At 40.1% G+C, this 26016-nt stretch overlaps 1 protein-coding gene across 1 annotated transcript in view; it reads right to left on the reverse strand.

Annotated features, from left to right (window-relative positions):
- Window positions 1-1930: 1930 nt before the first annotated feature.
- The window catches only part of ANXA10 (annexin A10), a 44803-nt gene continuing 20717 nt past the window's right edge, over window positions 1931-26016 (reverse strand). Inside the window, exons 4-12 of the mRNA XM_060153242.1 lie at window positions 18246-18359; window positions 16516-16606; window positions 15205-15284; window positions 8325-8378; window positions 8144-8237; window positions 7172-7267; window positions 6600-6658; window positions 3973-4095; window positions 1931-1999 (exon numbers count right to left, since the gene is read on the reverse strand). Of these exons, the coding sequence (XP_060009225.1) occupies window positions 1931-1999; window positions 3973-4095; window positions 6600-6658; window positions 7172-7267; window positions 8144-8237; window positions 8325-8378; window positions 15205-15284; window positions 16516-16606; window positions 18246-18359 (780 nt within the window). The remainder of the gene's footprint in view (window positions 2000-3972; window positions 4096-6599; window positions 6659-7171; window positions 7268-8143; window positions 8238-8324; window positions 8379-15204; window positions 15285-16515; window positions 16607-18245; window positions 18360-26016) is intronic.

Genomic DNA, 26016 nt, shown 5'->3' on the forward strand with positions numbered 1-26016 from the left:
CGCTTTGTCTCATAAAGGATTAGCTGAACTGCTTTCTCCTGCTGACCAACTGGACACAATACCTGCTAACTTGACGAAATATTAGTCAGGCTTCTCCCATCTGCCCCACAAGTCCCTGAACTTTAATCCACCCTTAGGCTCCTCCTGAAAGCTGCCCGGAGGGGTCCCCAGATCACCTGTCCCTGCCCCAAGCCCAGGTCACTGTAAGGTCAACTGTGCAATCACACCACACACACCCCCATTCCCTCTCACCTGATCATTTCCAGCCTTGTTTACTAACCCCTATAAATTGAAGATCTTTTTCTGCTGACCTTTGAGACCCCCGCACATCCCACGGTCAGAGTGTTTTCCCTTTGCAGTAGGCTTTTCCACTTACTGCAATGGTCTTTTCCAATAAATCTCTTCTTACCTAAGTCCAGATTTGTTTTTGATTCGATTTTCTCGCTGCGCTAAAGACGTACACGATATTACTTAACTAAAGTATAGATTTCACAATTTATTGAACAGCGTATATAAAGCTATCTTAGGGTGGAAAGTTTTTTGTTAGATATCTAAGTTCTCATCAGGAATTCTAACATTTTTCTTCTAAGAGTTTTAGCTTGTGTAATAGCTATGCTAAATGTCTCAAGCAATTACTACTTTGGCTTGAAATGCTAATGATTCTTTTTAAAGGCAGAAATAAAACCCAAGTTAAAATTATACAACATCATACACTGTAGCAGTGAGCTGAACTCTTGAAAGTAGTTTCAGATGTCTAATTATTACATGTTTCTAAATGTCCTGCATTCTTCCCTCAGGCAGACCCCAGGTTCTGAGCACATTTTCCATGTCCCTGAGACCAGTGGGGACACATCTACAGAGACTAGGCTGTGAGCCATTGAGAGCTCTCCACGTGGAATAAAGCACATCGGCCAGCGTCACCAGTACGTCTAGATTTATTGCCTGCGTGTCCACATTAGCCTTGCTCGCCTTCCTTAACCGCTGCTTTCTGTGACCTCATTTGTGTGTCCCCCCTGCGTATCCTGGGAGCTTATCCCTTGGGCTCACCCATCTCTGTCCCTGCTTTTGCTCTTGGCTAGACTGTGGCGTCAAACTGGATTCTCCTCCAAATCTGACTCAGTGAGTACTTTTTCTTTGCTGCTCCTAATTTAGCACATCTTCAGACACAGAAGGGAACAGCCTTGACTAATGGCACAAATCGTAGAGTTACTTCCCAGGTAGGCTTTGATGCTGATGTTAAGGAGTGAAAACAGAGAAGCAGCAAGGACTCTGCTGACGTTGCCTGGGCAAGTGGCTGGCTAGGCACTAACGCCAAGAACAGCAATAGCTAGAGATGTTGCCTTTACCTGAGTGGCTGTCAAATACACAGCACTCACGCACACGCGTGTGCACACACATGCCTATTTTTCCATCTAAGTCTCTTACACAGCTAAGCTTGACAAGTATATATCTGGCGGTATTCTGCTGTTTTATACCTTTATTTTCGTTTAAAGGGGACTGAGATGTTCACTTTAGCTTTACTGCGTTTGTCCAGAGTCTCGAGTGGGGAAGGGGATGGCCATGCACCCCGTTTCCCTCATCTCTCACAGCATGCTGGGACAGCTGTAAGCAGACCCACTCCTTGTAGGGAATTGACGGCTCACATTAAATAACATATGTCAATGCAATAATGTCTTTTATTATTCTGTTACACGCAATCTAACGAATTCCTGATTTAGATACGTGCAAATCCAATCTCATACACTTTTGTCAATAGGTTTTTCTTGAATAACTATTGATAATCATTATTCTTGGAATAATTTTAAAGAAAGAAAAGAAAATATGATTCTATAGTTTTGTAATAATGCTACTAACAATGCATATTAATCACAGAATCTATATTTTGACGTGTCTCTGAAGATGAGTGCATCCTCCAAATCCTTCTTTTTATTTAGTAATCGTCAGCATCACCGGCACAGATGGCAAGCAGAGCCTTCTCGTAATGCCCTGAAGCGAAATGCTGAAAGGAAGAAAATGTAATGTATTTGAAATACAATGTCATAGTATTTCTAAAAAGAAGCATAATTCCTCTGAACTATAGAATGAAAGACCATGGGCCGTTAGCATCACAAGAATTATTTAATTTTTTCATCTAAGTATTTAATATGCCCTGAGAACTATTCCCTGGAAGTTACTGAAAAGTAATACCATGGTTATAGTCAATAGAAAGAAGTTTATATAAAGTTGATGGAACCCTAATGTGTTTTTATAAGAAGAATAACTTCCAGTAGAATCAAATCTTCTCCTCAACTTGAAAGAGGTGTCCTCATTTATTGTTGTAAATCAGTGTGGAGTCTGGAAGGCAGATTGGGCAGTATGCCTCAGAGGGCTTAAAAATGTTTATACTCATTAATGCAGAAATTCTACTTCAAGAAATCTGTCCTAAGGAAATAATGATCAATTATTGATGAGCCCAAGATTTATGCTCCAAAATATACACCATAATATTATGTATAATAGTGAAAAAGTAAAAAGCAATAAATAATAATGTGGGGCAGTTTATGTACTTTAGAACTTTTACAGTGGGATCCATGATTTAATAAAAATATTACTTTAAGTAGTAAAACAGTTTTTAAAAGAAAACATGTATAAAAAATTTTGTTATTGGTTATCTGTGGTGGAGAATTAGGGCCATTTTAATCCTTTTATCATGCTTCCGTAGTTTCTAAGTTTTCAAAAAAAAGATAGTAGTAAATAAAAGGAATTATAAAACTTATCTTTGTTAAAAGTCAACTCTCACATCCATGTTCTCTTACACAAAGTTGTGTAATTATAATTCACTGCCTTAAATGCACATAGTAAAGTTGCATTAATCATATGTGAATATTAGTAGATTTTGAGGTGGCTGTCGTTAATTGCTGTATAGGTATTAGAACTAGTTTATTCATTTAGAAAATGAGTTATGACATGCATTTCTCAATGAGAAATGTTTAGCACCACTAAAAGTTTAAGGTTTTGAAGGTGGCTGTAAGGAGAGTTTTATCAAAGACGAAGGAGGAAGATGTCTCTTAAATGCTCCCTTAACCCTTCCTCTTGGAAACCACTTCAGCTCCCTGAGGGCCTACAAGGTCTTCTGGGTTGTGTGATCTCTTCCTCCTTGGGTTGTCAAGTTTCTTCCGTATCTTTCAATAAACTAAAAAGCTATTTTATGCAATTGAAAATTTCAATGGAAACAACGTGGACAAGGTAACAGGACTTAGCTATGTGCAAAATATACATTAAGATACATTCTAGGGCCCTGTGCTTGGGTTAATGCTCTGAGGGTGCCGTCTTGAAGTTCTTTATACTTTTTTGAACGAGGGGTCAAACGTTTTCATTTTCCATAGGGTGCCCCTAGTTACGTAGATGGTTCTACATACTCTGATAATTCTTTGCTAGGTTTGATCAAAATCCAGGCTCAAGCTTAGGTGTATCAGAATGAAGAAACCACCGGCCTGTTGACTTCTGAGTCATTGCTTCTTGGCATGAGCTTCAAGGGCTCATGGGATGGCAGTGTGCAGAATTTTGCACCCGTGTGATGGGATCTGACTGGCTGCCCCCTCCTATGACAACACAGGAGAGCTGATCTCAGAAAGCTCTTCACCATTAATGGGCTCTTCTGGCGAAATGCTTTCTTGCTGGCGCTAATCATGCTTGGCCAGTTAGCTTGTAGAGCCTCATCACATGATCGTGGGATGATCATCGTGGGTTGCATGACCAACCAATGACTTTTGCTTAAAACACATCAAAGAGGAATAAGTTTTGTCACCGAGGTGAAGGGATTTTTCTCACCTGTTGGTGCACTAAGGCTGCCTGACCTACTCATGTAGATGATCCCAGCCAGAATAGTTAACTTTTTAGATTCCACCGTGAGGTTACTTAAATTACAGCCCTTGTTTCAGTTTCGAAAAGGATCAGATATGGCTGCAAATAAGTCACGAGGAGGAGACTTACTTTGATGTCATGGAAGAGGGACTTCCCGTATCTCTCTTTGTATCGTTTCCTTATGGTCATCAGGTCTATTTCACTTCTGGCAATGAGAATCCTGATCACGGTTTTATTATGGAAACCAAAGTCCTAAAAGACACAGCCAAGGGGAGAAAAACAATAAGGAAACAGCACCTTAAAGTCAGTCTCTCTAAAATCGATTCATCCTCTTTTCTGTGGCCGCAGGCTCCTGGTCCTGTATCCCTCAAGCCCTGGCATCCCCACCCATGGGCATCGACTCAGACTCCGCCTCCCCTCTGTGACCCGCCCCCCCCAGCCCCCCACACTCTACACACACAGTCAAGTGGTCCATCTACTCTGCTTCTTAAATGCCCTCTAATCTCTATTTCCAGGGTCACAGCCTTGATACTGGCCCTCATCACTTCACCTGATTCTGCAATAATCCTCCCTTTTATTTAAAAAAACGTTTTTTATTGGAGTGTATTTGATTTACAATGTTGTGTTAGCTTCTGCTGTACAGCGAAGTGATTCAGTTATACATGTACATATATATATATATATCTCCGCTCTTTTTTAGATTCTTTTCCCATATAGCCCATTACAGAGCGTTGAGTAGAGTCCCCTGAGCTATATAGTAGGGCCTTATTAGTTATCCATTTTATACATAGTAGTGTGTATATGTCAGTCCCAATCTCCTAATTTATCCCTCTCCCCTTTCCCCCTGGCGACCATAAGTTTGTTTTCTACATCTGAGACTCTATAATTCTCCCTTTTAAACCTGGTCAGCCTCCCCTCTGTCGCCTGAACACTGCATCTTAAGATGCAAATCTGATCATGTGATCCTTCTAGGTAAAAATTCTTCCTGGGTTGGGAGGTGGGTCCCAACTCTGTTAGATGAACGTCAGCGTTTCTAAGACGGCAATTATATTTTTATTTTATCGTCTGCTTATTGTGGAAAACTGTAAAAGTAAGAATTCCAGGTACTCAAAATATTTGCTGATTTAACCTCCAATACTGAACAATACACAGCCATCCCTTTCTGTGTACTAGGTCCGGAACGAATACCGCTTCACAAAGCAATTTCAACTTGTCTGTTCAAATGGAGTACTGGTGACATCCAGTGGCCAGGAAGCAGCAGCTAATTTTTGATGTCTGAATGTTTTGGGTATAGACCTACTAACAAACTTTTCCATAATTTGAAGTGATAAAAATGAATGATCCAACCAACTTCCCATAATTAAGTTGTGTATCATTCGCTTAGAATACACAGGAGAAAAACAGAGATTTTCTTTGGTGAGAGCTGGTGAAAACAGCTTTTGAACAATACTTGACATTGGCAGATGGCCCTTGTATATGAGCGCTCTGATTACTGGAATATACACTCCTCTGCTGTACCTGCAAACTGTTCGTGAGTACACATACCTTCCTTTTTGCATTGACACACACAGCAAGGGTAGAGTTTTTATTTATTATTAGGATAATTGGCCCTCACTTTCGGCATAATTGGAATCGGAGTAATGTGATTATTTTCCCAAGGTCATTCACAAGTGAAGCTTTACTCTTTTTGTTGGAGAAGGAGATGGTTGATGTCATCCAACATCCTTGCCCAATACAGTTTTAAATATATAGTTAATCAAATCCACCTTTATTCTTGGAAATAGAATCAAAAAGAAGCAGAGGACTGTGAGCTCTGATCTTGATCCTGTGTTCTGAGGACACATGGGTTCTTGTACCTAATAAAAAATACTTGGACATCAATAAAAATAAATAAATAAAATATTCTTGATGATTCACATATTATCCAAGCTTGCTGGCTACCTCTAAGAAGCTGGTGTATGACAATTACTTTGAGGATAAAATACTCCCGTGAAATTATTGTACCACTGAATTGTTTTTAATGATTTTCTTTGAGTTTTCAGGGCTATGACATGTATAGTGATTTGTATGAGACCTTTTCATTTTCTCAATATTTTCGTGCACATTGTGGATGAAATATGCATTGTCTCATGCACATAAGTGTTTGTTTCTTTGAAAATGAATGCACCAAAGATGTGCAGTTGACTATCACCCGAAACTAAAAAACATTCTCACTTAATTACAAAAATAGCTTTAGAGTTTATTGTTGTCTAGATGTCTCATTTTAAGTGTTTTTTAAAATAATACTTTATGTTTAAAAATAACCACTCACCTTTTGTGTTTTTAAAGCTCAGGAATGCAGCCATGTCTTTCTGAGAGTTTGTAATGCTTTGACATTTTCTGATTGATGCCGTATGTTGTGTAATTGCCTGAGTATGAGGGGGTGGTCTTCATATGCGGTAAAAGTATTTGGACCTACCAGTTTCTCCAGATGCTAAGAAACGCTAAAGCACATCTCCCTGGGGGGAGAGGCCCCAAGGAATACTTCTTAGGTACCTCTGTTTGATACAGAAAGCAGAGCATTATCTTTATTTGATGGGTCTCATTTTGGTGTATAATATGTTTCTTCACTGGAGCATATTTTCTCTGAAATTAATATATTTGCATACAAATTCAAATATGGGAATCAATATTTAAATAATTGAAGTAAAACTAGTCCTTTGAGAAAGTAGACATGATTTCTGGAGAAATTTTAAAAATTCGTGGCTCATACTTACATGGATTGCACTGTATAATCTGTAAGCAAAATAGCCGGGTTTGTCTCGAACACAGAGAACTAGGAAAAATCAGAGAGAAAAGAAGAAAGTTTGGGAGTGACAGTACATGTTTTCTTCACAATTTGGGAAAAAATGAGAATGCTTTTTTTTTTTTCCAGTTGCAGTCCTGGAAGACTGATACTTTGTGAGTTCTCTGTGGGATCCCTCATTGTACATGGTATTAAAATGTCAACATTTAGAATAGCGGTAAAACCATAACCTTCTTTACAAGGGAAAGGAAGTTAGTATGTACAAGATGAATTTAAAGGTGTGAGATCCCCATTACCTGAGAATTCAAGGTTTCCTAGTGTGAAAGTTGACAGCTGTTAGGAAGGGTATGGGTTCATGAAAGTTACTAACTTGCCAGTTTAGTGCATTGTATCAGTAGCCGATGCATGTTTCCTCTACAGAGTTAACATTCTGTCTAAATAATTAAATTCAGGGGAAAGTGACTCAATCAAGAGCTTGCTCATGCATCTTTAATTCAGTCAGAGCTAATCAGCCTTCATTGTGCCAAACACATTATTACTCACCAATTGCAACTAGCAGCTCTTGAAAGGATCCATCGTAACATTCATTAATGGCATCTACTATGTCTTGCCCAGAAATAGTTTGAAATTCCTGGAAAACTTCAACAAATCGATATAATTCAAAGGAGATTTTATGAATATTATAAATTAAAAATGCAAACGTGGATTTGATTGCTTATACACAGTGCAGGTAAATAAAGTATGGGGTGGGTGTTGGGTTGCAGTAGGCCATCTTTTAAAATTTTTTAATCGACTTTTGTGTGTTATATATAGTAGAAAAAAAACAAAAAAGTATTTTAAAAAATAAGGGAGACAGGAAGGTACAGCAGTTTGGGGAAAGTTGAACAAAGTAGGACCAGTAAGGCAGCTTCACATAAATCACGACTTCAGTAATAATGGCCTTGGTTCATTACGGACTGTGTTCACCATATTCTTTTTTTTTTTTTTTTTTTTTTGCAGTACGCGGGCCTCTCACTGCTGTGGCCTCTCCCGTTGTGGAGCACAGGCTCCGGACGCGCAGGCTCAGCGGCCATGGCTCACGGGCCCAGCCGCTCCGTGGCATGTGGGATCTTCCCGGACCGGGGCATGAACCCGTGTCCCCTGCATCGGCAGGCGGACTCTCAACCACTGCGCCACCAGGGAAGCCCTCACCATATTCTTTTTAAGACAACATATGATGCACCTAACAGGAGATAGGTAATATAGGTAAGTTCTCCATCAGAAATAGAGGTGATTTTAAAAAGTTTAGTATTGAAAGGTTATGTGATTCAATTATTGGCAAAATAAAATTCTAGGGGAACTTCATCCTTAGCAATGTTATTAGATGAGGCACGTCTGTATAAACATAACCTGAAAGAGGTACCTTTGAGATAACTGGCTTTCCTCTCTTTATATGTAACACCCCCCTTTCCCAATTACCTACTTGCTTTTTATTCTCTAATCAGGGGATAGCTGTAAAGAACAGAGGGCAGTTACCCAGCCATAGCTGCTGGTAGCTCTTGTTACACAGGATCATTTGCAAAAGCGTTTTGTGCTCCCCTGTCCTCTTCTGGCAGCTCTCCCACAGCACCTGAAACATCACAGGCCGCCAGGTAGCACCGCGGCCCCAGGCTGGTGTGCCCAAGGTCCCGCGGTTGCCCCAGGGCTGGCCCGTTACCATGGCGTCCTGGGCAGCCGTGGCAGGGTCCGTGTACCCTTCTTCCCTGGTTCCCTGTGAAGTAAGCACAGGTTTCCCTCTGTAAGTGCTCTGAATTGACAACTTAGTAGGGTTACCGGGACGCAAATCTTTGAGCCACCAAATACACTGGAGACTCCTAAGAAAGTTCTATCATTAGTCGGAGTTAGTCTACATTTCTTGGGTACTTTATGCAATGCAGGTCTTTTTAAAAATGTGGGCACTTTTCATTTTTTCTTTGTAGCCGAGGTAATCTTTCAAAGGACTTGACAAGTTTTTCGCTTTTCCAATTCCCTGAGCGGTATCTCTGCCGCCCACCCCTTCAAACAGCACCCACCGCCTGGCCGGCTGGTAGAGACGGGATTTTAACATCGTCAGAAGGAAAAGGCAGAGAGAAAGCGTGAGTTAATGCTCAGTCTCTGACTTGTAACATCTCATATTGGCAACAGTAAAATAACCATGAAATCCAGAATGTGTGCAGTGAGAGTATTTTGTAAATTTGTTTCACTCCAGCCTCTTTATCATATGAAGAAAGCACAGACATGGCCAAGCTGCCCTAAGAGAAGTCCTTTCAAACAGGAGGGAAGGAGAGCTCACTAATGCAGGACCCTCTGGTCCCTGAGGGTTATGAGGACCAGAGGGCAGAAAGAGGTAGAGACGTGTGATGAGACAGTTTATTTAACCTTTCCTTTCCTTTGGGTCCAGATCTGGAGGAAATGCTTTTTTTTTCTTTTTTGACTTTGCTGGAAGAACACAGAGGTCACTGTCTTCTGCTCCTGTTGTCTTTTCGGACTCTGGAAATGAACTCGGTGACAGAGCAAGATAGGGCAGCCGAGGCCGTGAGGACACCTTCCTGAATTCATCTCAGTCCCGAAGCAGCACGAATGGGCCCCAAATCTCTCAGCTGCTCCTGATGGAGGAGCTTGGCAGCGGAGCCTGACAGGTGGAGTGGTTTATGGCCGCAGCAGGGCAGACCCTTCCAGCAGGCCAGGGCTGTGAGACAGACCGCGCTGGCTGGAGCCCTGTGGGGAACACACCCGGGCACTAGTGGGAGTCTTAGGCTCCAGAGGGAGAGCAAGGGTGAGGCCAAACCATCATGAAGGTTACTTGGTTCTGATCAAACTGAGACAGAAAAAGCGATATAAGTTAACCAGCTTAACTGGTCAAGTCTCGTCTTCTCAGTGGGATTTGCCCTGACCAAGCTGTGCAACATCATAACCTACCCGCCATCCCCTCCCCTGCCCTGCTGTATCCTTCATCGCCTAACATGCTGTGAAAGGCACCAATTTATTAGATTTCTCCTTAGCTGTCTGCATCCCCCGACTAGAATGCAAGCTTCTTAAGACTGGGGTCTTTGTCTCTTTGGATAATTCCCAATTGTCCTTGGCACGTTGTAGGCTTTTGAGAAATATTCACTGAGTCAATACTAAACGAAGGAAGGGAAGTTAAAGAAATACCTTTTAGATGGCAGAATTTAAACACCAGTTAGTAGAAACGGGAAGATTTTCTGGATCATTGAAGTGTTTTTTGTGATTGCCAATCAAACGATGTAGCTAACTAAACACCTACGCATGCAAAGTTTGTGAGAAATATTTAAGAAATTTCTGCAGTTCTGAAATTTTTGTGAGATTTGATTTTTGGACATTTAACTTGAAATGGTGCCCATCTGTCTACTTCTTTGTGCAGTTAATTGCCAAAAGCACTTTAAGCAGACTGGTAGATTAAAAAAATGTGTATCAGTTTAATGTGTGATTTAGCTTTTCCCAGCAAGTGGATTTTGTCATATTAAAAAGCCTAAGACAGTAGACTGGCAGGTGATGTAAATGCCAGAGAAATGGCCTACATGAGAATTGGGGTTAAGGGCAAAATCAAAATGTGAAAGGAAGCAATGAAAGGAATTGAAATCTGGCTGGAAGTATTTGGAGCAAAGTGGCTACAGATGGTCCCTTGAGGCCTCAGGGCATGAGTCTGAGGAAGCATCGCCGGAGACTCCCGGCAGCCAAGATGAGGACAGTTTCCATTCTTTCTGTCTGTGGAAACATTTATCATCTGCAGGGCGATTTGCACATATGGATTAATTGATCTCTAAGTGACTAACTTTTCATTATTTGACAGATAATTAGATCTCCTGTAAATCTGGTTTAATAAAAGCACAGGAAGTGCTGTGAGTCAGTTCAGTGATTGGCATTAGTTTTCAAGAAGAACGTGTTCTGGTTGAGTGGTTTTCTTATTAGAAATAGCCCTGTTGGAAAATTCTTTATAGATTAAAAGCTCTTTTTTTCCCCCAGAAAATATGACAGTAATTTAAACACTTCACGTTTCATGAATACCTTAAAGCTTCCAATTCCCTCAATCTCTATTAATTCACAAAAAAGAGGTGTATCTGAATGTTCATGATGTCAAAAAGATGAAAGCCATGGGCGGTGTTTCCCTTGAATCTGGAAGTGAAGCTGCAGAGGGAGGGAGGAGGAAGTGATTTTAATTGCTAAAGAATTTTAGAATATGGGTACTGGGAGGGAATGGAGCAGAATGGGTTCACTTCCTTTAATTTACAGGGTAAATATCTGGAATCTCAAGAAAGCAAAATGATAAACCTAAGGACACACAGCTGACTTAGAGCCAAGAGCAAAAGATACATAGATATGTACCTGGTTGTTTTACACAGAGTATCTATCTATCTATTATCTATCCGTCATCGATCTACCTGTCTACCTATCTATATCTCTATCTGTCTGTCTATCTATGTATCTATCATCTCTCTATGTATATATGTATGTATGTATCTATCATCTACCATCTATCAAACATCTATCTAGAGAGAGAGATAGGGGCAGAGAGAATAAGGATCCCAACTAGAGGGTAGAAGGAACTTGGTCATGTGACAGTGCCAGTTATTTGGCTGGAACTCATCACCTCTTTTTGTAAGATGTCTAGACAGAGTCTCTGAAATGGTGTACACCACAGACAGTGGTCAGAAGTGATGGACTTCTTCAATTCTCTAGTTAACGTTACATCATTTTCAGTCTTGGAAGTTTACTGATCCAAAGCCTAAACCAGGAGGTCCAAAATGAAGAGCCATTAATGTAGAAGTCAGAAGTCAGTGGTCAGACTTCAAAATATTTAAACATCTATGAGAAATTATACATTTTACTAAGCATTACATGGCACTCCTGATCTTGAAATATACGTTTTTCACTTCCATTTTCAATTATGAGTTGAGTGCTTTCTTTGAAATATGTATTATCTTATACTCGTAAATTGTGTTTTACATTTTAAGGGGAATATACTATGAAACCTTACAAATATATAACATTTAAGTAAACCTCATTAATTCCCCTTGGCTTCTTATAAAATCTGGGTCTTGCTTCACCATCAATTTTTATATTCTATGTTGAAAGGACAATTTTACTGCTCTGAAGAGCTATTTCAAGGTTAAACACACACACACACTTAAGTTCCAACTCTAGAAATTGAACTTAAGAAGTAATACTTTATCCTGTAAAGTCATAATCCAAATTAGGTGAAACCCAGTGATAAAATAAATTGTGTATTATTTTAAAATATGTGTGTCTATACAAATAATATTATATATACAAATACACCTCCTCACATTTATACTGTATCAAAAATAAAGCATTATTGTTTAATTTCAGGAAAAAGGACCTGCAATTGTGCATAAGATAGATAGCTCTATTACATCAAGGGAAAATATCGTTCGCTGATTTTTTTCCCCTTGTGATTTATTTTCTCTCAAGTTTAGTTTTCAGAACTGTGTGTTTTTCCCTGAAATATAAGAGCTTTGCTTTATAAAAACACACTGCGATCCTGATTCTTGGCTGTCAGTTACTTTTAGGGGGTTTGTAGCATAACCTTTGATGAGGTGCAGAGATTCTGAGAGGTTATTTGAATACCTGATCATCGGAATTTTACCAGATGGAAATAGAACTGGAGTACAAATAGATGGGGTTGGAGGTGGGAGCAATCACATTTAACAGTGGAGGTGGAGGTATGGTGTCTTGGGGCTGTTTTCATGTTAGTCTCTCACTCAGCAGACGTGAAACGTCAGGCCAGCCACGGAGCCCATCTGAGTTCCCAGGGACGGGGTGCAGCCATTCGGCTCCCCTGGGGAGCTGACTCTGAGATGGAGACCAGCAGGTACCTTGTTATATTTTTTTGCCTTTTTTAAAAAACAATTATTGAAGTATAGTTGATTTACAATGTTGGGTTAGTTTCAGGTGTATAGCAAAGTGATTCAGTTATACACGTACACATATTGAAAAGATACCTGCACCCCTATGTTCATAGCAGCACTGTTTACAATAGCCAGGACATGGAAGCAACCTAAATGTCCATCAGCAGATGAATGGATAAAGATGTGGTTCATATATACAATGGAATACTCCTCAGCCATAAAAAAGAATGAAATAATGCCATTTGCAGCAACATGGATGGACCTAGAGATGATCCTACTGAGTGAAGGAAGTCAGACAGAGAAAGACAAATACCATATAGCGCTTATATGTAGAATCTAAAACATGATACAAATGATCTTATTTACAAAACAGATTCTTGTTATTATGGGATGTGCTGGGGATCAACCATGGATGGGAGAGAAAAGAAGCCAAATTTGGAAGGAGAGGCTGGACTGTGATATAGGCCTAGTGGAATGCGACATAGTCCTAATGAAATATATTTTTTGTCTTCCTAGAAAGCTTATATATTTCTTTAATAAATTGACATAAATTTCTTTTCGGATACTAAGAAAATAAAAACGTGTTTGCTATTAAGATGCAACTCATGGATTTATAATAGGGCTTTTGGTTTTATTAGGGGCAGTCCTAATGCCAACACGAATTTCTGACTGGAAACTGTTGTTTTAATTTACATTACGGAGCATCAGTCCTAGAAAACCAAAAGATGAAGACCCTTCTAAATTGAGAGAATGTTTTAATTAATCTTACAACGTTGAAAAGTTAGAAAATATTCAACTGACGTTGCCAAGTGAGATTATTTTTAATATTAATAATGATTATTAAAACCTTTTTTCCTATAATGACTCAACTTCTGTCACAAATTTAAATAAGCTTATTTCTACAACACCTTACACAGAAGTCTCAAGTTGGACGATATCTATTCTCTATTGATGTTCTCATCCCAGAGATTAGGATCTTCAGAATAGGACTTGAGGAATTGATACAGGCAGCTTTATGAACTATGCGGCCATGCCATGCACATGCAAATTAAACCACAGCAAACCAAATTAAACAAGAAAGCAAATTCTTGATTTTGTTTTTACAAATAGAATTTTTACTTTAATTGAAAGGTCAATAGATTTGCTCAGTACTATGCCATTTTTTTCGGTTGAACAATTTTGAAGAAATCCAACCAGCCCTAGTCACCAATCTCTCCTCTGTCTGGGGCAGCTAATACTTGCTTCCTCTGGAATCTTTCCTTTTGGATTTCTTTATTCCTAATTCAGAACTGACAATAACTTGGGCTCAAAAAAAGAGTAAAAAAAATTTTAAATCCTTGTTGCCTGGCAATGAATGGAATTGTTAGTTTGTGTTCTAATCTGGCTGATATATTTATTCATTCTTAAATTATAGAGACTGTTGTGAAGTACAGTATAAAGTTTTTAATCACAATAAACACACATTAAAGAAACCACACCTCCTGTGTTTTATTGGATGTGTTAATCCACCCCGAAGGAGGAAGATAGCAAAATTGCCCAATCAGAAAAGAAGGAAAATGAAGTAGTCACTTAAATTTGCACACTGCCATTGATATTTTAAAGGAAAAAAAATCATTATCAATAGTTATTTTCTCATTTTAACTATTTTCTGTATATAGAGTAGTTCTAGACAGGGTAGAAAGAATTCTTAATTTTTATCTTTCTTGTGTAAAGTAATACAATACTTTAACTTGAGAAATAAAGTTGTTCATTTTTGTAATAAAAACTTTGTAGAATTAAAAAAAAGAACTCTCTCTAGGTAAAAGTTGGAACCTGCAATTTCAGAAAGAAAAATTAGCATATGGCTGTGGGTCTGTTTTCTGGAGTGGTTGGGAGTTTTTCTGTATTTTTTTCCTGAACTGATGTTCCCTTGTTTTCTTTCATTCTATAAGTTCTATAACCTGCCCTGGAACATCGAGTTCCATCCACTGCTCTCCCTGCTAGAAGATGGCTAGTCAACAATCTGAGTGATAACACAGAGGAACCGAAATAGCTTGTCTTGCCTAAATCCAAGCCCCTTGTTTCCTGCTGAATCCTCTCCCGTTTCCTGCATCACTTCATCGGGTACTGAGGGTGTGTCTGATTGATTTGGTCAACACAAGCTGAAGGAGAAGACGGAATTACAGAAATAAAGAGATGGTAAGAAGGGAAAACTAGTTTTTATTTTCAGTAATCCAGATTCTCCTCATTTAAAGTCATGCGTGAGGCTCCTGGATCCCTATGTGTATTGTACTCTCATCTGGTGATTCTAACTGTTCACCTGTTGGTGCGGTCCTGGGTCCCTGGGGCCTTAGGCGATGTTCTCATTCTAATTGTAACCGTAGTATTTTAAATCTGTTAACATCCTTGTAATATATAATTATTTATGCATTTATTGATAATTATAATCATTTTACTTATAGCAGATTGTTTTGAGAACAGAGATGGTGTCTTATTCATATTTGTTTGTTTCTATATCCAACCCAAGTTTCTATCATAGTGCCTTCAATTTAGCTGGCATTCAGTACTTGTTATTGTACAGAATTCACTGTTAAACTGGGGTAAACTGGAGTTTTCTGTCCTATTTTTTGAAAACGAAACATACCTATTTTTTTAATAGTGCAAAATGGTGTGAATTTTGGAGTTTCATACCTGGACCAAGTTCACCAGCGTATCTCTGAAGTGTCCCGAGGTCTCTGAGTAAATGTCCTCCTGCAGGTCCCGGCTGTATTCTGGGTACGAGAACGCCCATGTTGGAGGGTTGGTTTATGATAGAACCACGTATCGCTGTGCTTGCCTAGGTCAGCGCTACTTCCCCCGTATGAGTGGAAAGTGAGGAGACATCTAATCTGCTGACATTTCTTTGTCTTTTACCACATTCTACTCACATGAAGCCAATAAACAGTCCACCCAAGTAATTTGACAGCAATGGTAACATAGGCCCAGGTCGGTTTTCTTAAAAAAAAAAAGTACTATGTCTATTCCAAAACTGAGAAACAACATTGAGAATCATTTTACATTCTGCAATCTTTTTTTTTTTGCGGTACGCGGGCCTCTCATTGCCTGGGTCCCTCCCGTTGCGGAGCACAGGCTCCGGACGCGCAGGCTCAGCGGCCATGGCTCACGGGCCCAGCCGCTCCGTGGCATGTGGGATCTTCCCGGACCGGGGCACGAACCCGTGTCCCCTGCATCGGCAGGCGGACTCTCAACCACTGAGCCACCAGGGAAGCCCGCATTCTACAATCTTTAAAATTCAGAATCCTGCCTTCTCTTTCCTTAGCGCACTGCCCAGCCCAGCTCTCCCCAAGTCTTTGTCCTGTCTTAATATTTTCAGTGAAGGGTTTTACTTCACTCCCCTTGGGAAAGTCTTGTTTTTGTTTGAATGCAATAGAGCTGATTGTCTGTAACATTTTCTTGACAGTTCAATGTCACATAATACACGATGCAATGGAACTTACGGCATTAAGCCTTTTTAAAAATGAAAAGAGTTAACCTTTCTACTTTTAAAATGTGTAAAAACCTGATTCTGAGGTGGATCGCAGTGGTTATGAGGTTTATGTAAATTGAAGTAGTTGCCCATATTTGTAGAATTTGCTGAGCGATCATCGCGCTTTGCTTTGTTCTGTCTTTATACCTGGTCCCTCCTAGGTAAGAGATACGATGCTCCCTGAGCCACTGTGCCAAGTACTTGCTGTCCTAATGTAAACACCCACCTCATAGAAACTAGTAATTATTTTCCTGGAAAGTCCGCTCAACTTGATTGTCTAGGGAATTGTTTCATTTTTAGTACCCTAATCATCGATTCTACCTAGTGAATTAATTGGTCTTGAGTGAGTGGTATTTCACACATGAGTGTCTTAGAAAATTCTTTAAAATACATAAACTGGAATATTTTACATGTTATTTGAAAAATATAAAGTTTATATGAGTGTAAAACATATGTACAAATGTGTATTTCCTTACGCAAATAGTAGGCTTCTCGCATCTGGAAAATTTCTCCGTTTGTTCTTGAAGCTAATATATCAATGAGGCAATTCTCATCAGTGCCTGCTCCCTAGAAGGACAGAGTGAGAGAAATATAAAGGCATCTGTGCTGGAAATAACAGTGCACTCTGTGCAGTAAAGGGATACAGCCTCCCTGGTGTTCTGAGAGGTGGCAGAGGGCAAGGAAATATGTTTGGGTTAAAGACAGGCCCAGTTCAGTCTGCCTCTGCTACTTACTAGCTCTTTGGTCCCAAGAAGATAATATTATCTGAAACTCTGTTCCTTCATAGAGTAAAACAGCATGGGCATTTCTAAATAATGTGGGAAAAGATGTTTAAACAATGCTCATGACACTGATTTTTTTCCTGCTAGAATATCAATTCTTGGGCAAGCTCGAATTTGATCCTGGGTCTCTAATTTTGCACAGATGTTTTAGAGACGTCTCCCTGCCTCTCCCAGGATGTGGACTTCTGCACCGTTTGCCTAAACATTTGGACTGGCTACTTTCTGTAGTCTCTTTCAGCCATAGGCATAAACTCTTCTCTGATGGTGATTTTAAAGACAACACATCTTTTTCAGAAAGCTTCAGAAATCCTTTCCATCCTATGAGACATCGATACAATGTAACAGTGTCATCTAAACAGTAACATAGGACTTACTTCACATCATTTTGCAAGAGGTAGGGATTGACATTATGCAACACTCAATACTCTGTAATAGGCTATATGGGAAACGAATCTAAAAAAACAAATAAAAGTGGAGTGGATGTATGCACACGTATAACTGAGTCACTTTGCTGTACACCTGAAACTAACACAACAGTTTAAATCAACTATACTCCAATAAAATTTTTTTTAAATAGTAAAAACAGAAATCAATACTTTTGAGATTCATATCTACTCACTGAATTTTAATTGAGTAAATTCCACATATGGAATTGTAAAAAAGAATTAGTTGAAATTCATATTTTACATAAGGCTTATTCTGATCTACAAATATGATGGCCAAGATCCAGATTCCTTAATATTTTTTCCGTTTCCCTTTTCCAGTCACACATTGTTCCCAGACCAGGGTAATCAGGTCATTGGCAGGCATTGTATTGGAATGATTGCAGCAGCTCTGCAGGTGTTTCATATCAGCATTTGGAAAGATGTGAAAAGCCGTTTGGCCTCCATCCCTAGCCAACAAACCTCTAACAAATCTGTAGTTAATTTCTTTCCTGTAAGAAAGAATTGCTCTAATCCTTCAGAAGTAACATTTTGCTACATTTGAGCAATAGTTTTTGTAAAGGATTATTTTAGGGTCGCAAAAATAAAGATGTCATCTATAGTTTGTCTCTGACTCAGCATTACTGCTGACTCATTACTTTATGAGCCCAATTTATACCACAGCGTAAAGAGATTCACATGAATTATCATATTTCCTCTTAATGTATGAAGATAACTTGGGAGAGACAAATCCAAACAGCCCCGGAAGCTTTCCTTTTGGCAGATTGCACAGAGCGGGGTTGGTGGGTCTGAGTTTGCACAACAGGAGAATCCACTGATCCCGCCGCTGGGCTCTGGAGGTCCCCCCTTTCCTGACACACCCCCCCCAGCATTTCTTTTGTTTCTTCTTTGTGCAGAAGTTCCCTCCCCTCCCTGATCACACATAGCAGCATCATAGGGCAGGGCCCGCACTATGGAAATATTTTCTCATCCGACCTCTACCTTCATGGCATGCCAGAGCTCGTGGGCATCGTAGGAGGGCGGTGGGTACATGAGGCCCACCATGACTTCCTTGAAGTGATTGGAAAGCTTCTCCTTCAGGTCACTAACCAGGTCCTGTGGAGGGAAAAACAAATACCTTCATTATATCGCTTACCAATTTTATGAGAGAAATGGGATAATTGCAGAAAGTCTTCTAGCACGATTTCCTTTTCCACGTCACTTCACATAATAACTAATCTGGTTTTAGTTCACACGTGTGTACGTGGATTACACGAGATCGTGGACTTGAGGGTTTGAAAATGACTGATGTGATGACATCTCTGCATGAAACCTCATCTGTATGGATATTCTAGTCACGTAAACACAGAGGGATACTCCTTCCCTAATCCCAACCCTACCCCTCTTCTCATCTCATTATGAAAATAAATAAAATTTGAAACCTGAAAGCATGTTACTTGGGAGTGCTTAGTTTTCTTGTGTGGAATTAATGAAAGAAAGTCCTTAAAGAATATATGCATTTTATTTTATCATTATAGCAATGTCTTTTAGCAAAGAGTTTCTGGTTATACTATTGCCAAAAAGCTTGTATAAATGAATTAGGTAGTCTTAGAACTTTCTTCAAATAGTCACATGAATATACTTACTGAAAATATTGAAAATTAAATGCTTAAAAGGAAAAATAAGTGTGCTGGATTTTTGGCCTTGAAATACAGGTACAAGAGCATGAAACTGATCGTTTTAATGTGACTTTCCTTTTACTCATGTAGAATGGATTGTTTAAAAACATATATGTTCAATTTATTTTTTGTAGGGTTACAAAGATATCTGAAAGATACTTAAAATTTACCATTTCTTGCTAAAATGTATAGTGTATATTCAGTTTTATGTTGAAATACACAATATTTTAGTTCTGACTTGGTTCAATAATATAATTCAATAAGGCATAATAAATAAGCTTTGTTACAATAAAAACGAAATAGTCATAATTTTCATTTTATTTAGTATAATCTGGAAGCACGTTTCCTATACTGTGGGTTTTCTTTTTTAACAAATAAAAGCATCATCCACAAGGTGGTAATTGGTAACAGAGAGAATCTATTGAATTTGCGCCCAGGTCAGTGCAATTTGTTTAATGAGCAGTTAATAGGTGTCTGGAGTTGTGGCAGGTGCTTGGAGTAGATAGATATAAGACTTATAAGATCACTTCCTCATGGAGCTGGTAGTCTAGTTAATTCCCTCATTCACCATCGACTGTTTCTAATCCCTTTACCAAATAGTCCTGACGGTGCTATTAGGAGACAGGTGATAGCAATGGATAAAGCTGACGTGAACATCTGAGCTCGTGAAGGCTTTGTTCTCATGCTTCCATGAGCTCAATACATCTTTTTTGAAGGAAAGATGGCAGTGTATTCAATGAGTGTTTATTTCTCTTTCCCAGACATGGTGGTAGGAGCTGGAGAAAAATAACACAGGGTCTCTGTTTTCAAGAGGACCAACATCCCATAAACCCAGACGTAGCGTAAGTAAAAATGTGAGCTCATGTTGTCGAAGGCTCTGATCTTCATTTTTCACTTTATAAGATCCTAAAGCAGTAGTTCAAGAGAGATCTAAGAATTCAGATAAGATATCAGAATGGCCTTACAGGATCAGAGGACACAAGACACAGTTACACAAGGAAGGACAGGTAGCATGGAGATAGGAATTCAGGTGCCATTTGTGATGGTTGATTTTATGTCAGCTTGGATGGGCCATGGCACCCGGATATTTGGTCAAACGTTCTTCTAGATGTTTCTGTGAAGGTATTTAAAAAAATTTTTTTTTAAATTGAAGTATAGCTGATTTACAATGTTGTGTTTGTTACTGCGGTACAGCAAAGTGACTCAGTTATACATGTATATGCATTCTTTTTTCCTATTTTTTTCCATTATGGTTTATCCCAGGATATTGAATATAGTTCCCTGTGCTCTACAGTAGGACCTTGTTGTTTATCCATCATATATATAATAGTTTGCATCTGCTAACCCCAAACTGCCAGCCCATGCCTCCCCCACCCCCCTCCCACTTGGCAACCACAAGTCTGTTCTCTATGTCTGTGAGTCTGTTTCTGTTTAATAGATAATGTCATTTGTGTTGTATTTTAGATTCCACATATAAATGATATCATATGGTGTCTTTCTCTTTCTGACTTACTTCACTTAGTATGACAATCTCTATCATATCATGTTGCTGCAAATGGCATGATTTCATTCTTTTTTTATGGCTGAGCAGTATTCCATTGTATATATGGACCACATCCTGTGAAGGTATTTTTTAGATGATTAACATTTACATCAGTGGACTTTGAGTAAAGCAGATTACTCTCCACCATGTGGGTGGGTCTCATTCAGTCAGTTGAAGACTTTATAAGAAAAGATTGATTTTCCTTCAAGAATTCTACCAGCAGACGGCCTTTGGAACTGAGCGGCTACCCTCTCTGAGGCTCTAGCCTACCGCAGTCTCTGCTGGCCTGCTGTGTGTATTGGGGCTTGCAGGCCTCTGTAATCACGTGAGCTAATTCCTCAAAATTTCTCTCTCTCTACACATCTGTTGACATCGTTCCCAACAGTGAGGACCTTGCATAGTTGGAACAGCATGTGGTTGAGATGTTTCCTTCAATATGGCTCATAATGTGCCTCTCACAGGTGTTTATTCTCCCACTACAACAAAATTAACTTCAAACTAACAATAAAAATATAGCTGGAGAATCCCAAATGTTTGGAAATTTCAAAATGCACTTTTGTATGATCCAAATCTCAAAGAATATATCACAAGGGAGTTAGAAAATACTTTTAATTTAATGAAGGTGAAAATGCAACATGTCAAAATTTGTGAGATGTGGTGAAGATAGTAATTGAAGATACACTTTTAGCTTTAAATATTTATGTTAGAAGAGAAACATACAGTCAGTGACCTAATCTTCCACCTCAAAAAATCTAGAAAAAGGAAGAGTAAATTAAGTCCAGGATAAGAAGGAAGGAAATAAGAATAAGATCAGAAATCAATGAAACTGAAAATTAATAAATACTAGAAAATGTGAATGAAATCAAAATGTAATTTTCTGAAAAGATGAGTAATGTTAATAAAATTCGAATTAGACTGACAAGAAAAAAAATACAAAAATATTGGCAAAGTAAGAGTGACATATACAAATACTACAGACATTAAAGGAAAAAAGAATATTATGAACATATTTATAACACTATATATGTAAGTGAAATACAGCTGATTTACAATGTTGTGTTAGTTTCAAGTGTAGAGCAAAGTGATTCAGTTATACATATATATATATTTTATTTTTTTCCAAATTCTTTTCCCTTATAGGTTATTACAAAATATTGAGTAGCGTTCCCTCTGCTATACAGTAGGTCCTTGTTGTTTATCTATTCTATATATAGTAGTGTGTGTCTGTTAATCCCATACTACTAATTTATCCCTCCCTCTCCAACCTTGGCAATCACAAGTCTATTCTCTGGGCTGTCAGTCTGTTTCTGTTTTGTAAATACGTTCATTTGTGTCATATTTTAGATTCCACATATAAGTGATATCATATGATATTTGTCTTTCTGTTTTACTTCACTTAGTGTAATTATTTCTAGGTCCATCCATGTCGCTGGAAATGGCATTATTTCATTCGTTTTCATGGCTGAGTAATATTCCATTGTATATATGTAGCACATCTTTATCCATTCATCTGTCGATGGACATTTAGGTTACTTCCATGTTTTGGCTATTGTAAATAGTGCTGCAGTGAACATTGGGGTGCATGTATCCTTTTGAATTATGCCATCATCAAAAGTCTACAAATAATAACTGCTGGAGAGGCTGCTCACCACCTATAGGTTATGTTTATTGCCTTGCTGGTGCATCCCTAGAAGCTGCCTGTGGCTGCATCACAGAAACAGCCAAGCAGAAGCTAAGGCTTGACTTGCTGGAGAGGGTGTGGAGGAAAGGGAACCCTCCTACACTGTCGGTGGGAATGTAAACTGGTGCAGCCACTATGGAGAACAGTATGGAGGTTCCTTAAAAAACAAAAATAGAGTTACCGTATGACCCAGCAAACCAATTCCTCAGCATATATCTGCAGAAAACCATAATTCAAAGATACACCACTGTATTTTAAAATTTAGTTGAAATGGTTCGATTCCTTGACAGACACAAATTACCAGAATAAACTCAAGGAGAGTTTGAAACTCAGTCGAAATTTCCTTATATTTATTTTGAAAAACTGGATTCACAATTAACCCACACGCTTAATCTCTAGACCCGGGTGAAATCACTTGATACAATCTATGAAACATTTAAGGTGGAAGTAAAATCCACTCTACACAAAATCTTGTAGAAAGCAGCAGATGAAAGAATACTTCTCAATTTATTTTATGTGACTAGTGCTGTCCTAATACCAAAAAAAAAAAAAAAACCCAAAACAAACCAAAAAACCAACAAAAAATTAAATCCAGCGCAGTGCCTTAAAGGTTTAAATGCAAACAGACCAATGGAATAGACTTTTATGTAGAGAGTAAAGGGTTCTGGAAGCTGATGGAAAGATAGAAATGTTAGAATTATCATTACTTTTGCGAGACTTCCTCTGACCCTCGGGGAAGCTGATCATTTCTTTGCCACCGCTGCTCCACCCTCGCACTTATTACACCAGATTTAATGACCATATTATATGCATTTATGTCCCCCCAACGTCTATCAGACACGGACTTTCTCACAAATGTCCCCAAATCCATCATCTCGCTCTGGCACAGTGCTGAGTACTCAGATGTGCAGAGTACGTGGTATATAATGTATAAATGAACATGTGAACAAGTGCGAGAATAAAGGAATAAATGTGGGAGGAGAAAGCCCTGAATTCACTGATTAAATGTAAAAGACAAAGGCAATGGCCTGGGCACTGCAAAATCTTCCATTTGATCTTCAGTCACTTTTTGGGTCCGTATCCCTCCCAAACATTCATAACAGCATCTTCCCTTATTTCACCTGTGATCGCCTTGGGCGCTGACCCTGAACACCTGTGCGGTTTCCACTGCTGATAGGGATCAGCGCGGCCGCTAGATGGCGCGGGGGAGCTTTGCTTTGGAGCGCAAGTGTGCGTGCGTGCGTCTGTGCGTGCGCGTATGCGTGTGCGTGCGCGTATGCGTGTGCGTGCGCGTATGCGTGTGCGTGCGTGCGTGTGTACATGGCTCTAGCAAACTGATTTCATAAGGTAGCTCGAGGAACTCAGAGAATTTGAGTGGAACAGGTAGTGCCAGGCGTCTTCCCAACCCGTCGCGCCCAGGCCTGGGGGTGGCGTGTGGTTCCGGTCCTGGCCGAGCATCAGCTGTGAAGTGACAGGTAGGTGCCCTTACTTCTGTGTCTGCTTCCCGTCTGTACAGTGAGAATTCTAACAGCACCCACCTCATAGCATTGGCCTTAACAGAATATATTTAACTCAGGTGGAATTCTTAAAATATTTTCTGGGAGGTATGAGGCACTCAAAATATCTACCCCCCCCCAAATATTAGGTAATTTGCTGCAGATTAAAAATGGCTGATACTAGCTGCTTCCTCTCTCCCCTCTTTCTGTCTCTCTGCACCCCAGAAGTTTGCGTGTTACACTGCATTTCTCACACGTTACCAATATCCATTGTCAGTAAATTCTATGGTCTCTAACTTACATCCAGATACTGACGATTTTGTCCCACTTTTACCACCATAACCCTGGCTTCGGCACCGTCGTGGCTCCTTACGACAATGCAGCAGCCTCCGAGTGAGTCCCCTTCTGCCCTTACACCTGTCCTCCCCACACACACCTGACAGGTGCTCCTGGAAAAATGCCGATCAGTTAGTCACTCCTCTGCAGAAACACCCTTTGCCACTCCCAACTCCAGGATGAGTTACAGCTACTTTTGTGCAGCTGAGCTCGGGATAAGCAAACATGCAGGTGTTTTATGCGATGGTCAGCAAGGCGCACGATGTCCCCTTGGCCAATCTGTGCCCTCACCTCCTGCCCCTCCTCTCCCTGCTCCAGACCCCCCTCCACCCCCTGGGCTTCCGGTGGCTCCTGGCACAGCAGACCTGCCCCCTCAGGGCCATTGCTTTCTCCTCCCTGTAGCTTGAATGTTCCTTCTCTAGCCCAGCACGTGGCTCGCCCCTTGGACTTCTTCACAGAGCCTGCCATCGTCAGGCTATTTACAATTACCGTAAGTCCTCTACATACGAACGTTCACGGTGTGAACTTTCAGAGATGCGAATGTGCCCAGAGAAAGGACAAAGAGAGAGAAGAAGAAGTAACTGAAGAACCGAAGAGGTTCACGACGCAGGAAACGGCAAGGGGATTTTCTCTATCTGAGGAGGCACTGTTAGTTTCTGAGGCACAGAACCCGAACGTAGAACGGTACATGAAGGTTGCAGCAGCCGTTCAGAATGCAATCCAGTGCTACCGTGTCATCTATGACGAGAAAAAAAGAGCTACTACCCAGACATCACTGGATCGTTCTTTCAAGAGAGTAGATAGAAGTGAATCCAGCAAGGAACCAGAGCTTGTGCCATCAGCGTCAGGCGTGAGTGAAATTGCAGCTCGCCCTCCGTCCCCTATTGCTGACGATCCTTCAGCTCTGCCATCTCCCACCGCCTCTCCCTCCTCCAATCAGTAACTCTTCTTGCCTGTTCCCTCGATACCAGCCCCTGGATGCCAGCTGTTGTACTGGACTACTGTTTTGTAAATACGTTTTACAAAGGGACTGTACTGTAAGATTAAAAAGCTTTACAAGGGACTGTACTGTAAGATTAAAAAGCTTTTCTCTATTTTTTGTGTTTCTTTGTTTTTTATGTATTCTTTGTGTGAAGAGTATTATAAACCTATGACAGTACATACTATACAGCCGACTGTGTCAGTGGGGTTCCTAGGCTAACTTTGCTGGACTTAACGAACAAATCGGACTTGCAAACGCACTCTGGGAACGGAACTCGTTCGCACGGGGGGGACTTACTGGCCACTTGGTCCGCCAGCACTCCCTGTCCTTCTCACCAGGCTTCAACTTTTCTCCAGAGCACTAGTCCCTTCTAACAGGACACGTTTCACTAATTTTTCTCTGTCTCACCAGGTAAAGACCCTGGCAGGGCTTTTGGTCTGTTTTATTCATGGCAGTTTCTCCAGCCGTAGCACGGTGCCAGCTACACAGCATTGGTATAAAATAATGAACGAATGGGTCCACGCGTATTTCCTCAGTTGTTTGTTTGGAGGCATTGGCTGCTCAAGGAAAAACAAGCAACGTTCCCCATCTGCACGCACTTTGATTTCATGGAGGGGCTGGAACTCAGGAATTATAGTGCCCTTGCACTGCACATGGGCAAAGAGTGCTACAGTGGTTTTTCAGGGCATCACAAGAACATATCACTTTCATTTGCGAAGATACATGTTGAATAATATGTTTAAGTAGCTAAACTTTGCGAGTTCAAAGAGGAGCCTTCAAACACATTCTCTAGTTAGTCTTAAATTCTCTCTGGGAGGGATAGAAATAGCTTTGCCAATGCAACCTTTGGAGTGTGCCTTTCCCCAGGCCGACTGCCTCTGCTTTCTTGTTTGCCCTACAGGGACGCTATGGACCTCACAGCTTGGACCTGCATTAGGCTAATGAGTACATGCTGTTCAAGCTGGGCTGCTCTGAGCTCCTGGGGGCTGCAGGTGGGCCACCCACAGCAATTCCGACAGCTCCATTTAAACAAAGTAACATGGCGGTTCCTTTTCC

Source organism: Lagenorhynchus albirostris, chromosome 7 (genome assembly GCF_949774975.1).
Source record: "Lagenorhynchus albirostris chromosome 7, mLagAlb1.1, whole genome shotgun sequence".
Taxonomy (NCBI): domain Eukaryota; kingdom Metazoa; phylum Chordata; class Mammalia; order Artiodactyla; family Delphinidae; genus Lagenorhynchus; species Lagenorhynchus albirostris.